Source organism: Lagenorhynchus albirostris, chromosome 10 (genome assembly GCF_949774975.1).
Source record: "Lagenorhynchus albirostris chromosome 10, mLagAlb1.1, whole genome shotgun sequence".
NCBI lineage: Eukaryota > Metazoa > Chordata > Mammalia > Artiodactyla > Delphinidae > Lagenorhynchus > Lagenorhynchus albirostris.
Window position 1 is genome coordinate 583,845 of NC_083104.1, and position 14,315 is coordinate 598,159.

The window sequence follows — 14,315 nt, forward strand, 5'->3', positions numbered from 1 at the left end:
AGGAAAACATGAAGCGTTATCAATTAATTAATGAAAACACTGATGACACACAGCTGGTACAGCACTCATACAGTAAATTTAAAGCATCGAAACTTTGCACGTTAGTAAGTAGATAGGAGTCTCCATGAGCTGACGTGTAGAAACACCGCGCCCCGTGCAGCGCCGGGTCACGCCCCGTGCAGCGCCGGGTCGGGCCCCGTGCAGCGCTGGGTCTTGCCCCGTGCAGCGCCGGGACCTTCCCCGTGCAGCGCCGGGACTTGCCCCCTACAGCGCTGGGTCTTGCCCCCTGCAGCGCTGGGTGGTGACGCCCGGGACTCACTTCTCATTGACTTTGACACCAATCTTCTCCAGCCCGATTTTCTTCGTACAGGAGTCACGACCAATTGCTAACAAAACCTACATTTAGAGAGAGAGCAAAAACAAATGATTAATAACGGGAATGACAGAGGGAACCTCACTATGGACCCTTCAGACATTCAAAGGACAGTAACAGAATATTATAAACACCCTATGCCAATAAATTTGACAGTTTAGATGAAATAGATTCCTTGAAGGACAGAATTTACTAAACTTGCACCCATACAAGTCTGAGTAACCCTACGTCATGGGCTGCACTGTGCCCCTTCCCCAAATTCATGTTGCAGCCCTAACCCCCAGAACCTCAGAATGTGACTGTATTTGGAGATGGGGCCTTTGCAGAGGTGATTAAGGTAAAACAAGGCCATTAGGGTGGCCTAAACCCAGTCTGACATGTGTCCTTATATAAGAAGAGGTTTTTGGGGACACACACAACAAAAACTGAGGGGTGATCACGTGAGGCCACACGGAGAAGCCGGCCGTCTACACGCCCAGGAGACAGGCCTCAGAGGAGACCAGTCTACTCACACTTCGATCTCAGGGGTCTGGTCTCCAGAGGCGAGACAAACCCCACCTAGTGGCACTTTGTTATGGCAGCCCTAGCAGACTAAGGAACGCTATACTCACTACAGAAACTGAATCCACGATGTATAAACTTCCCATAAATTAACTCCAGACCCATGTGACTTCATTGGTAGAGTCTATGGAACACTTAAGAAATAACACTAAGGACTTCCCTGGTGGCGCAGTGGTTGAGAAGCCGTCTGCCAATGCAGGGGACACGGGTTCGAGCCCTGCTTCAGGAAGATCCCACATGCCGCAGGGCAACTGAGCCCGTGCACCACAACTACTGAACCTGAGCTCTAGAGTCCACGAGCCACAACTACTGAGCCCACGTGACACAACTACTGAAGCCCGCACGCCTAGAGCCCGTGCTCCGCAACAAGAGAAGCCACTGCGATGAGAAGCCCGCACACCGTAATGAAAAGTAGCCCCCGCTCACCACAACTAGAGAAAGCCCACGAGCAGCAACGAAGACCCAATGCAGCCAAAAATAAATAAAATAAATCAATAATTTTTTTTAAAAAAGGAATAACATTAATGATACACAAACTCTCCGCGACACAGAAGAGGGACCACGTCCCAAGTCCTTTGTAGAAGGCCGGCACAATCATCTGACACAGAATCAAACAAGGGCAGGAAAATAAAAGAAAATTAGAAGCCGACACTCCTCAGGAACATAGATGCAAAGTCCTTAACAGATGCCAGCAAGTAAAATAGAGCAACATAAAAACAGTGGGCTTTGTCCCAAAACTACAAATCTGGTTTAACACACAAAAATCAATCAGTGTAATTCACCACATTAACAGAATAAAGGAGAAAACAACGCAGTCATTCCAATAGATGTGGGGACAGCATTTGACAAAACTGAACACCCGTTGAGGATTTTAATAAAATCCTCAGCACACTCGGAATAAAAGAACACTTCCCCAGCCTGATAAAAGGCATCTGCAAAAACCTGAGAGCTCACATCCCAGCTGTGATGAAAGACGGCCTCACTGCTGAGATGCGGGACTCTCACAATTTCCATTCAACACTGTCGTGGATGTCTCAATCAGTGTAACAAGGCAAGAAAAAGAAATAAAAGCACACAGATTGGAAAGAAGAAACAAAACTGGTGTTTTATGCAGAACAAATCCTAAGGAGGTCAATATACAAAAATCATTTGTATTTCTATGTACTACCTACTAACCACTGAAAATTTAAAGTTTAAAATACCATTTACAGTAGCTTAAAAATATGAAATACTTAGAGATAAATTTGACAAAATACATGAAAGACCTCTAGAGCAAAATGACAAAAAGCTGCTGAGAGAAACTAAAGAACCCGCAAATAAATGTATTTATTTATTGTATAAGGTATGATGTATGAGGTTCGTGTACTGGAAAAATCAATGTCGTTAAGATGTCAGTTCTCCCAAATTCATCTACATAAGCAAAACAATCTCAATCAAAATCCCAGCAGGACTTTTTTTTTTTTTTTAACAAATTGGAAACATGGATGGACCTAGAGATTTTCATACTAAGTGAAGTAAGTCAAAGACAAGTATCATATGCTATCACTTATATGTGGAATCTAAAAAAATGATACAAATGAGCTTATTCACAAAACAGAAGCAGACTCACAGACATAGAAAACAAACTTATGGTTACCAAAGGGGAAAAGGTGGGGAGGGATAAATTAGGAGCTTGGGATTAACAGGTACACACTACTATGTATAAAGTAGATAATCAACAAGGACCTACTGTATAGCACAGGGAACTGTATTCAGTATATTGTATTACCTATAATTGGAAAAACACCTGAAAAAGTACACACACACACACACACACACACACACACACACACATATATCTGAATCACTTTGCTGTACACCTGAAACTAACACAACCTTGTAAATCAGTTATACTTCAATAAAAAAATTTCATATGGAAAGGCCCTATGCAAAGTTAGAGAGCCTACCCTCCCTGGTCTAATACTTACTATAAAGCTTCAATGACCAAAACTGGTCAGAGAGGACAGAAACAGACCCACAGTTAAACATCACATGATCACAAAGGCACCAAAGCAATTCAATGGACAAAGAAAAGTCTTTTCACAGATGGCTCTGGGTATCAACATGGAAGAAAAAGAACCTCAATTCCTACCTCACACCGTAAACAAAAATTGGTTCAAGGTGAATTACAGGCTTAAACATAAAAGATAAAGCTATAAAGCTTCAGGAAGAAAATGTAGAATACCTTCACAACCTCTGGGTAGAGCACGCAGAGAACTTTAATCATAAAACAAAAATCTGATGAATTGAACTTCAGCAAAAATTTAAAACTATTGCTCATCAAAAGATGCCATAAAAAACTAAATGGACAACTAGATGGGAAGAAATATTCACACACACACATCTGAAAAAGGAATGTACCCACAACACACACAGAACTCCTGCAATTCCAAATAAAATTCAATAACCCAACCAAAAATGCGCCAAAGACTCAAACAGACACTTGATAAGGGAAAATATTTAAATGGCAAAAAAACACACGAGAAGTTGCCAAACATCACTGTAGTCACTAGGAAGATGCAAGTTAAACCTATAACAAGATTCCACTACACACGCACTGGAGCGGCTTAAACAAAAAAGTCGACAACCCCAAATGGTGGTGAGGCTACAGGACAACCACAACTCATGCATCCTTGGTGGGAATATAGATTGAGACAATCATTTGGAAGCTGTCTGGCAGTTTCCCCAAAAGTTACACACAGGAAGTCCCCAGTGACCAAGCAATTTCACTGCTAGGTATTTACCCACAAGAAAGGAAAGCGTGTGTCCATGGAAGGCCTCACGCAAGAACCTTCACAGAGTTTTCGTCACAAGAACCCAGCTGCAAACAGCCTGGCATCCCTCCACAGGAAAGTGACCTGTGGTACATTCAGACAGTTCATACGGTGAAAAGAGCCAGCCACTGATACACGCCACACGGATGGCTCCCGAGTCAGACCCCGAGGAGCACGCACCACATGGCTCCACGTCGTGACATCGAAATAGGAACAGCTGGTCTCTGGTGACAGAACCAGCTCAGGGTTGCTTGGGGTAAGGTACTGGGAAGGGGCGCAAGACAGCTCTCCGACTCCACAGAAATGCTCTGTTATTCCCAAAGGCGTGTGCATTACAGAAACATGTACACTTGTCAAAGCCAATTGAACTGTGTATATCACTACATGTAAATGATACATCATTACAAAAATAAACAATTCACAATTTTAAATATTTTGCACAACTTTATACCAATACATTTGATAACTTAGATGAAACAGACTAATTCTGAGAAAATATAACAAATCAAAAGTTGATATAGAAAAAAGTAGAAAGCTTTAAAAGGTCCATTGACTGTTAAAGAAAATTGAATATATCTTCACTGAACATTCTAGGCCCTGGTGGTTGCATCAGTGAATTCTATCAAACATACAAAGAACTAATTCTAATATTACTAAATGCTTCCAGAGAACAGAAAAAGAAGGAACATATTCCAAACTTCTTTCATGAGCTAGAATAACTTTGATACCAAAATCTGAAAAGTTCAGTACATGAAAGGAAAATTATAAGCCAATACAATTCTTGAATATAGATGCAAAAATTCTAAATAACCAAATCCAACAATATATAAAAAGGACCATTACCAAGTTGGGTTTATCAGGAATACAAAGTTGATTGAACATTAGAAAACCAATGTAATTCAACACACCAACAGATTAAAGAAAAAAAAATCATTAACAGCTACAAAAGAAACAAACTTACCGCTAAATATCCACTCCTGACTTTTAAAACAAACAAACAAACAAAACCCAAATAACAAATGAAACCACTGAGCAAACGAGAAACAGAAAATCATTTCTTTAGCGTGATTAAGAATATCTACCCAAACCCTACGGAACACCTTACTCTATAACCATGAAACAGTGAAAGCCTTCCTTCCGACCCTGAGAACAGACAGGAGCACCTGGCTCTGCATTTCTTGTTAACACTGCACTGGAGGCCATGGCTGGTGCCCTTGTGCAAGAAAAAGGAGGAAAGGGAAACAGTCGAAAGGAGGAAGCAAAACCCTTGATATGAACATGTACAAAGAAGACCCCACATAATCTGAGGATACATGACCAAATATGACTTTAGCAAGCTTACTGAATACTAAATCAAATCACACAAATCAGCAGCATTTCTATATATCAGCAACAAACAGTGAAAGACAATGACATTTTTTTCATAAAACATCATTTGTAACTATACAGAAATATGTAAGTACCTAGCAATAAATCTAACAGAAGACCTTCTTGATGTCTACAGAGAAATGTACTAAATTTGCTGGGAACTATGACAGATGGCTTAAGTCAAAGGACAGATATACCATGTTCATGGACTGGGAGAACGGACACTGCAAAGAAGTCCAGTGTTTCCAACTGGTTACGCATCCACCGCAATCCTAATCAAAATCTGAACAGAGGCTGATTTTTATTTTTGTTTTTGTTTTACATATTTTTGGCTTTGGTGAGCCTCTCCACGTTATCTACTTGTAATTGAAAAGAATCATGTTATAAGAGTGTGTAAAACATAAGTGTACAGTTTATGTTAAAGGTATAAACTACAGTTTACAAAAGAAATGGTCTCTAAACATCATCAGTTTAAATTAGAATCGTTGCCACCCAGAAGTCCAGGGACTAGTCACACTGTCTGGAGATTTTACACTGTTTGTTTTTGAAAATACCTTTATTGTTGTTTGGATTATAAAGTATATTCAATGTTTATTGCAAAAATATTCAAATGCAGAAATGTATAAGACATCTAATTCCCCAGAAGTAAGCACTAAAAGCAGGTATACCTGCTTCCAGATTTTGTTCTCTGCATAGTCACACACACACGTATATTACCATCGTATGCTTCCTGTACCACTGAAAACTATCAAATGTCAACAGCACAACCACCTTCCATACGTATCAGACTCTCACGAAGAATCAAGAAAAGAGTTAACGCTGGTATAATTTTCCCCTAAGTTTCATCTGCACTAACTTATGAGCGTGTTCATCCACCCACTGCTCACATGACAGAAGCTCACCGTGTTGTAAAGGCCCTCAATCATCTCTGTCCCTTCCGTAGATTTAGCCACGACCTTCAGCTTCCCGGGTGACCCCTTCTCCAACTGCTGAACCTGGTGAGGAGGAACAGTGCAAGGATTATCTCTACAGGTGACAGAAAAGAGGTGGACCACAGGGTGTGTGTATGTTTAGGTGTTTGGACAGAGAAAAGAGGGCCGTCCCAAGGGACAATGTGGAGGGAGAGATAAGTTGCTGGGTTAGTTGGAGACAACAGAAGGGGAGCCACGGAGGGATGCTTTCCAGGCACTGGCTTAACAAATGGCGTGTTCCAGGGGACCACTTCCCGAGCACTGAGACAGGCCGGAAACACAGCAGGGAGTACATTCGGTGGGGAAATCGAGAGCTTTATTTTGTCTTGTTAAATTTAAAATGTTTGAGAGGAATTCAAGTGGAGACGCCCAGCAGGCGGCTGCATAAATGGGTGCGGAGCTGGGGAGGATGCCTGAGCAGAGGCCTCAGCACTGAGACGGGACGTGTGGCCGGGGGAGGGACGGTGAGGGGGAAGGGGAGGAGGGGGAGGGGGCGGCCGGGCGCCCAGACCGGGGTGGGAGCACCATCTTCAGGGTCCCTGGCGAGCAGAGTTAACGAGGGCAACAGGAAAGCGCAGGAGCGGGGAGGGCGAGGCGACGGCGAAGGCTGGCAGGTGCTGGGAACTCACCTCCACGGGCACGAACTTGCGCAGGAATCGGACGCCGAGCTGCTGCATGGAGGAAGCCACCTTCTCGGCCATCTTCTGGTCGAAGCCCCGCAGGAGCTGCGAGCGCACCATGACCGTGACCTCCAGGCCCAGGCCGGCCAGGAAGCCTGCGCACTCCAGCGCCACGGAGGATGCGCCCACCACCAGGGTCGCGCCCGGGCAGTAGGGCAGAGAGAAGAGGTCATCGCTGCGAAGAGAGAAGGGGTTTCTGGGCGGGATGGTACCATGCGGGGCCGGAACGAACCGGCGCTGAAGGGGACAGACAGCCTGTGGAATGTGCGTCCACTGTGGAGGGGGATGTCCAGCCCAGTGTCTCAAAATCAAACTAGTGGGTCACAGGCCAAGATTTTGTAAATAATAAAATGGAATAGAGGATATTAGACCACATTCTATGTAATAAGAAGAAACACGGCTTTGTCTGGAGCGTGTGTTGTGTGTTCACCGGAGCAACCACACAGTGAAAAACGTATTTGTTAAAGTGCACCTGCTCAAAAAAGTTTGAAATTCATTGTCCAGCTTTATATGTCAAGGTCGTATGTCCTGCTACAACCGTCCAATGAGAATTCCTATTACATGCCAGCATTAGGACAGCTGTGCTTCTCCTGGTCACCTGCTTCATTACTGCCATACAGACACGAAACCCTAAAGCAGTGAAGTATCACTGCTTCCCTGTGAGCTCTAGAAATTGTAGAGCCAGATCCCAGACCCGTTCCCAGAGCACCTACCAGGAGACCTGCAACCCACCTGTGTGCACCTGTGACCTTATTATTTACCGAGCCTACGGTCTCTGCTCCATTATGTTAACTACCTAGCTTTGCATTTGTTATGTACTTTGATGTGTCATTAGTTCAAATCTTTTGTGAAATAACAGGGAGAAAATAAACTGGAGACACAGAAACATACTATTTACAGCTTACGGTTGGATGGCCTAGTTAATCTTACCTAGTGATACAGTATTCTTTATCTCCTTGGATTCCCAAATAGCGCGGCCTTTCCCCTGTCGCTATGACAAATTTTGCTGCAGTATAATACGTTTCCTGTCCTTTTCCATTGGTTGTCTTGAAAAGAGCAAAGCAAACTTCACTTTTCATCAAATACCAGAGAATATCAGACACCCGGGACGCAGTAGTTACTACGGAGCTTCCTGTCAGCGGGAACACACATGCAAAGATGATAACACACTGTGATAACCTCCTGCACAGAAAACAGGTGTGTTCACAGCCCGGGCACTACGGCCGCGGTGCGGGGCAGTGGGGGACTGGAAGGCCAGTCAGGGCGGCCGCGCGGGTGACTGGAGAGAGGACAGGGCGTGGCCAAGTGCGCAGGCCGCAGAGCAGCTGGCATCTGGGGAGCAGCCAGTGCTGGGAAGGAACAAGGAAAGAGGGCGCCCACTCTGAAGACCTTGTGCGCCGTCCCGAAATCCAGGCTCTGCGGAATCCACAAAGCTGTCATTGTTTGTTTATTTTCAATTACACAAGCAAATCATAAATCCATTTTCATTAGAAAACGAAAAAACAGTGGGATGGAGGGAGGGCAGCCTGGAGGAGGGTCCTGAACAGAACAGCCAGGCTGCAGCGGGGAGAAGGCAGGCAGGTGACGGCCTGAGAAACAAGCCCCTGGACTGGAGCTCCCACCCCAGCCTCCTGTGGCCACGTGAGGTTCTCAGCTCCCAACACACCACTGACACCTTTCTAGAGACAACAGGTGACCACAAAAGGACCTCAAGTCCTGTCCAGGCCATCGAGTACTGTGCCACCAAAGCAGAGGGCAGAGGGGGAGCAGGTGTTGAGGATGGTACCGGACCGGCTCTCATACTCCAGTTAAATGTCTGTGATCATCAAAACAGTCTCATTCCCCTTAAGTACCGATCTTACAACACACAAGTATTACAAATATAAATGTATAAAATACACTAATTCTGATACTGCTTTTACTAGTGCTTTTATGAATAATATGTACCGGAGTTCTAGTTAAGGTTTCATTTTTAAAAAGAATTGCACTCCTAAAATTCTGATCTTTTTAGAATTTTGAACTCTGAACTGTTTAAACATTTTCTCTTTTAAGATGGCAATGAAACCAAAAGGCAAATAAGTTAAAACTGAGAATTCTTTAAAAGGCAATGTCTCCACTTTAGTCAGACATGGAATCAACGAACACTGGGGAAAGCACACGCGTGCACGGCTGTGCACACGCACACCAGCTGCAGCCCTCAACGTGCAACACGGAGTCTGGGTTCACGGCAGGCATGGCAGAAGCAAGGAAAGCAACGAACGGGACAAAACGCCCCAACAGACCTTGATTTTATGGTGTTCAACAAATTCCCCGTAGGAGTTGACGTAGGCCACCGCCTTCTCCCTCAGAGCCCGCTGGTAGCTCCAGTTCAGAGAGCCGACGTGCTTCTGAATGGCTTCGGTCATGGTCTCCCAGTTGTGCTTCACTGAGGAGAAATCACCAGGGGGTGTGAAGGGGCTGCACTGTCACGACTAAGTCACATGTACACGTGAGCCACCCTATCTATCGCTTCAAGAGTCAAGAAGTGAACAGAAGATAACCAGCAACTGAAACCTTTTTGATGCCAGTCACGGCTTATACTTCTTCCTCTTCTAAAATACAGAAGACGCGAAAAGCAGAGCTGTGAAGACAAGGGAAGCCCACGGAGGAGGGCAGGGGGCAGCCATCTCGCACCCAGGCCCCAGGGTCTCGAGGCACCGGGAGCGCCCCCAGGACACGTGCGGGACACCTCCCCGGCCACTCCCCCCGGGTCCCCGGCGGGGCTGTGACAGTGAATCCCCGCGTTTAGATGACCGAGTTCACCCACTTCCCGTCGAAGCCAGGGTGGGGCTGACGGAATCAAGACTCCTCCTCACCCTGGACCTTCTAGGTGGGGTTTCTTTCCTGGATCCATCTCATCTGCCGATGCCGGTCCCCAAGGAGACACCAGCCCAGGGCTCCCGTCAAGCTGGGGGAGGTCCCCAAAGGCAAACCCATCCATCGGGGGTTCACCCTCTGGTCACATCTGGACCTGGACCCCTCCAGCGCTCTCGAGGGCCCCGCCCACTGGGACGTGGGCCAGGAGAGCACAGGGAAGGGGCAGAGGTCACAGTGTGCGGAGGCTCGGGCGGCGGCAGGGATTATGGCCCAGACGTCATGTCACCCTTCCTAGGACCTCAGTGGACAACAAGTCTCCTAACGTTTTGCAGTCCCGATGGCCCTTCTGGTTACTACGTTCCCAGACTGCATGCCCATGGTGCCGGGGGTTTCGGCCAGCAATGATGGCCATGCCTACACAGCTCACATGCTGTGGGGCAAGCTGCTTCCTGCCCTGCGTCCTACCTCAAGGGCCACCTTCGCCACCTCCACGGCTCAAGGCTCCTAAGTGCCCCTCAGGTTGATGCTGGAAACCTCAGCACCAATTACGGGCACTAAGTCGCTCCCCTCCCCCCTCCCCTCTCCCTCCCCCAGCAGGCTGTGCTGCTCCAGGGCAGGAGTGACAGTTTCCTCATCCCTGCATCCTCAGAGCCTCACCAATAGGTGCTTTGCAGATGTTTTTTTTTTTTTGGCCACACCGCACGGCATGCGGGATCTAGTTCCCCAACCAGAGATCGAACCCGCATCCCCTGCAGTGGAAGTGCAGCGTCCTAACCACTGGACCACCAGGGAAGTCCCACCAATAGATTTTTATTGGCGAATTTGTTTTCCATTTTTCATTAACCAAAGACATACATAAACACTAATAAAAAAGCAAATGTCCTCACAGTAATGGATAAAATCCACACAATGCCCCTTGCTATTCTGTTTTCTTTATACTTGAAAGAAATCTGAAAATAGTGATTATTCCCTCTCACACTCTGCTAAGGGTCTGGAATGGCCGAGGCTGCAACAGCTCCCTCCCTAAGCACTAAGGCCCACGAAAGCAGGTTTCAACTGACCACCTTCGAGTTCTCTGGGCCTGGCTGGCACACGGTGGGCTCGTCACAAGTGTTTATTAAACTAATTTAACACTGAACTACAGGGACTTCCCTGGCAGTCCAGTGGTTAGGACTCCACGCTTTCACTGCCGAGGGCCCACGTTCGATCCCTGGTCGGGGAACTAAGATCCCATCAGCTGCACAGCACAGCCAGCAACGTAAACAGCACGGACTTCTAAGGAGCTCGTTCCTTCTTCCTTTCTCCCAACCGCTCTCTTTACACGCCATCACCCACCTTGCTGAGCGCACTCCCAGCCAAACCTCCTCGAGTCAGCCAGCGCCTGGCCCAAAAGGGCGGCCTGGTGCATCAACTGCTTCGGTATGCAGCCGACATTCACACAAGTACCACCGAGACCTGAGAGAGAGAGTCACAGCTGTAACGTCGTGTGTGTGTGCGTGCGTGCAGAGTGGGTGTTATTAAAACGTGGAAATGACAAACTTGACCGTCATGGGGTCACCATCACGCCCCACAACAACACGAAATGATTCACCAAACTTGTTGACCGAGGGTCCATGAAGGAAGCCCAGGGATGTGCAAAACATGGACGTGCACGTGAACCTGGGGACAGAGTCCAAAACTTCCACTTGAGTCTGACCCACAAAGTGGTCAGAACCACGTCGGGTTAATTAGGCCCACGCTGCACTGAGGCCAACACTGCAGCCTCCAGCCTTTGCTTCTGCGAACCTGAGTCCTCCTCGGAGCCAGCACAGGTCCACTGCCAGCTGCCAGGTAACATCTACTCTGGATCCTTCAACAACACGGGGCTAGAAACAGAAGAGCCCTCTGAGAGCACCTCTCTCCTGGTGTCCAGGTTAAGCGGACTCTTTCTGGACAGGAGAGGGGACAGGGCAGAGGAAGGAAGAAGAAAGACAAGCGTTCCAACCATACGAGCAAAGTTGAGGTGAACTACCTTTAATATATGAAATTCTAGGCTAAATTTTTTTGAGTAAACTTGAACTTTAAAAACCAACTTTCCCAGGGCTTCCCTGGTGGTGCAGTGGTTAAGAATCCGCCTGCCAATGCAGGAGACATGGCTTCGAGCCCTGGTCCGGGAAGATCCCACATGCCGCGGAAGAACGCAGCCCGTGCATCACAACTACTGAGCCTGCGCTCCAGAGCCCACGAGCCACAACTACTGAGCCTGCGCTCTAGAGCCCGCAAGCCACAACTACTGAGCCCACATGCCACAACTACTGAAGCCCGCGCGCCTAGAGCCCGTGCTCCGCAACAAGAGAAGCCACCGCAATGAGAAGCCCGCGCACCGCAATGAAGAGTAGCCCCCGCTCGCCGCAACTAGAGAAAGCCCGCGCGCAGCAACGAAGACCCAACACAGCCAAAAATAAAATCGATAAAATCAATAAAATAAATGAATTTATTTACAAAAACAAAAACCAACTTTCCCATTTTGTCAGGGTTCTGGCAGGAAACAGGTGACACTCCAGCTGGGGAACTGAGGAGAGGGTAGAAATCATGACAGGGTGTGGCAGGAAGAGCAGTGGGTGCAAGGGGGGCCGCCACCAGCCCTGTGAAGGGGTAAGCGACGGGGCCAGTGCCACCACCCAAAGCTGGACCACGGGGGAGAACCAGCCTGCAGTGCCCAGCGGGCCTGGAGACCCCGCCGTACGCTTCCTCCTCTGCTCTTCCCGTTACCCCGATGGCCACGCCCCAGCAGAAGCCAGAGGGCACGCGGCCAATCCACCGCGTGGGGAGTTTGTGGGGAGCGCAGGGTACAGACAACGGGGATGGACCGAAGCACAGACAGAAAACACCCAGCACAAAAGCTATGCCTTCTGTGCTACAGTGAAAAGAGCGTGGACAGGCAAGCGCTCTTGTCTACAGCAAAGTCCCAGGCTGGGAGCTTGCTGTGCGTTGCATTAAACGGACCTGGGATGACCACACACACTAAGTCAACTGACCATCCTGCAGCCACTGGGGTCCATGATAAAATCAATGCAGAAACACAGAAAAGCATCATGGCCAACTCAGGCGAGCACAACGGGACGCACACACCACTGCGTGACCACAACTGTGCGAAAACACCCACGCGTGTGTACAAAACTTATTCTGGCAGAAGCTTTGGAACACTGGGGTCACGGAATTTTTCCCTTTCGCACAGTCTTCCTTCATTATTTTCCTATTATTCTTCCAGTGTCTCCTCTTGTTAACAATGTGATTGGAGATTTAGTTTCCTCACCCCTGAAACAGGTGGGTTATGCTCGAGACTGTTGTGAGGACTGAGGGAGACTGAGCCTACAGAGAACCACCACCGCACGATGGTGGGAAGAGCAGCTCACCCCACGACGTGCCCTGGGGCGACGGGACCACGAGGTCCAGCACCATGACTCTCCTCCCCAAAGCGGCAGCTTCCTACGAAAAAAGCCACAGATAGAGACCTTGTCATTTTCCTGACACTCTCCCGATTTCTCTCTCCCCTAAACGATGACGGTGTTTGTGATGAAACCCAGTTTTCCCCCTTCATTAAACCAGCTATTACAACAACAGAGTACACTGGAACATCATAAATGGCTTTTTTTTAAGCAGCAGAAGAAATGCTCATGGCAATCACCAGGAAAATCATCTTCAGGTGTCATTTTCTTCATACCTGAGCACACGAAAGGCCGCCAGAGCCACCACCGATGACAATGAGGTCGTAATCATACGCTGGATCTTCCTGAAGGAGTTTCTGTAATAAACCACTCTGATGTGCCTGAGGGTTAACCAAAGGAGAGAACACAGTGTGACTTGTTTTCAAACTATTTCTTTGTACCCTATGCTTAATCGGCATAAATTTCTTTTATAAAAATCTTGGAAACAGTTGACCTACAATCTTTGTAAGTTGGAACTGTCAGTTTACCTGGACGGCATTCAGTTGGGTCCAACTAGTTAGAACGGATGCCAAAGCACATATGTTTTGTTGGTTATCACCCTATAGTGAGGCATGTGTCCAATGATGGGGAGGTCATGGCCTTACATCCATGTCAGACAAGGTCATTTTGTAAGCAGCTCTTCTGCCCTTTTCCGTTTGCTCGCCTCTGCTTTCCTCAGACCTTAGTTGTAAAACTGAGATCATAGGTAACATTTAAACTAGCCCCTGATTTCTGCTCTGCTGAATGCACGCAGTACCTCGCCTGACCTGTCGACTCCTTTCCTGGATTAAAAGGAGTAAGAATGAAGGATTAAGTAGGTAAAGAATGACTGACTCTCTATGCCCATCGTCCCCCTTAGCAAACCTGCAGGTGGACCACGTGGGCAAGACGGCACCCAAGGGAAGCTCAGGAGAAGCCAGCAGGTCTGCACACGATGGAGAGATAACGAAGAATCCGACCTCCTGTCTCAATGATTAACTGAGATTATTTCCCCTTTTTCCCTTTAAAAACGTTCATGGCCAAGCAGAATCTTCCAAGTTGGTTTTGGGACGTGGGTCCGCCTTCTCCCCAGACGGCTGGCTTTTCTGATTAAAGCAACTTTCCTTTCTACTAACACTTGCTTCTCGGTGTTGCCTTGCGAGTGGCAAGCAGGTAGAGCTGAGTTACAGAATAACTAAGTGCAGTTAAATAGCCAAGCACCATTGTTCAAGGCCCTCTATGCTTTG

General features: G+C 47.4%; 1 protein-coding gene across 1 annotated transcript in view; it reads right to left on the minus strand.

Moving 5' to 3' along the window:
- The window catches only part of TXNRD3 (thioredoxin reductase 3), a 52,261-nt gene that overhangs the window by 16,888 nt on the left and 21,058 nt on the right, over positions 1-14,315 (minus strand). The window contains exons 6-13 of the mRNA XM_060163070.1: positions 13,326-13,430; positions 13,018-13,090; positions 10,958-11,077; positions 9,047-9,191; positions 7,697-7,810; positions 6,716-6,941; positions 6,018-6,110; positions 320-396 (exon numbers count right to left, since the gene is read on the minus strand). Coding sequence (XP_060019053.1) covers positions 320-396; positions 6,018-6,110; positions 6,716-6,941; positions 7,697-7,810; positions 9,047-9,191; positions 10,958-11,077; positions 13,018-13,090; positions 13,326-13,430 — 953 coding nt within the window. The remainder of the gene's footprint in view (positions 1-319; positions 397-6,017; positions 6,111-6,715; positions 6,942-7,696; positions 7,811-9,046; positions 9,192-10,957; positions 11,078-13,017; positions 13,091-13,325; positions 13,431-14,315) is intronic.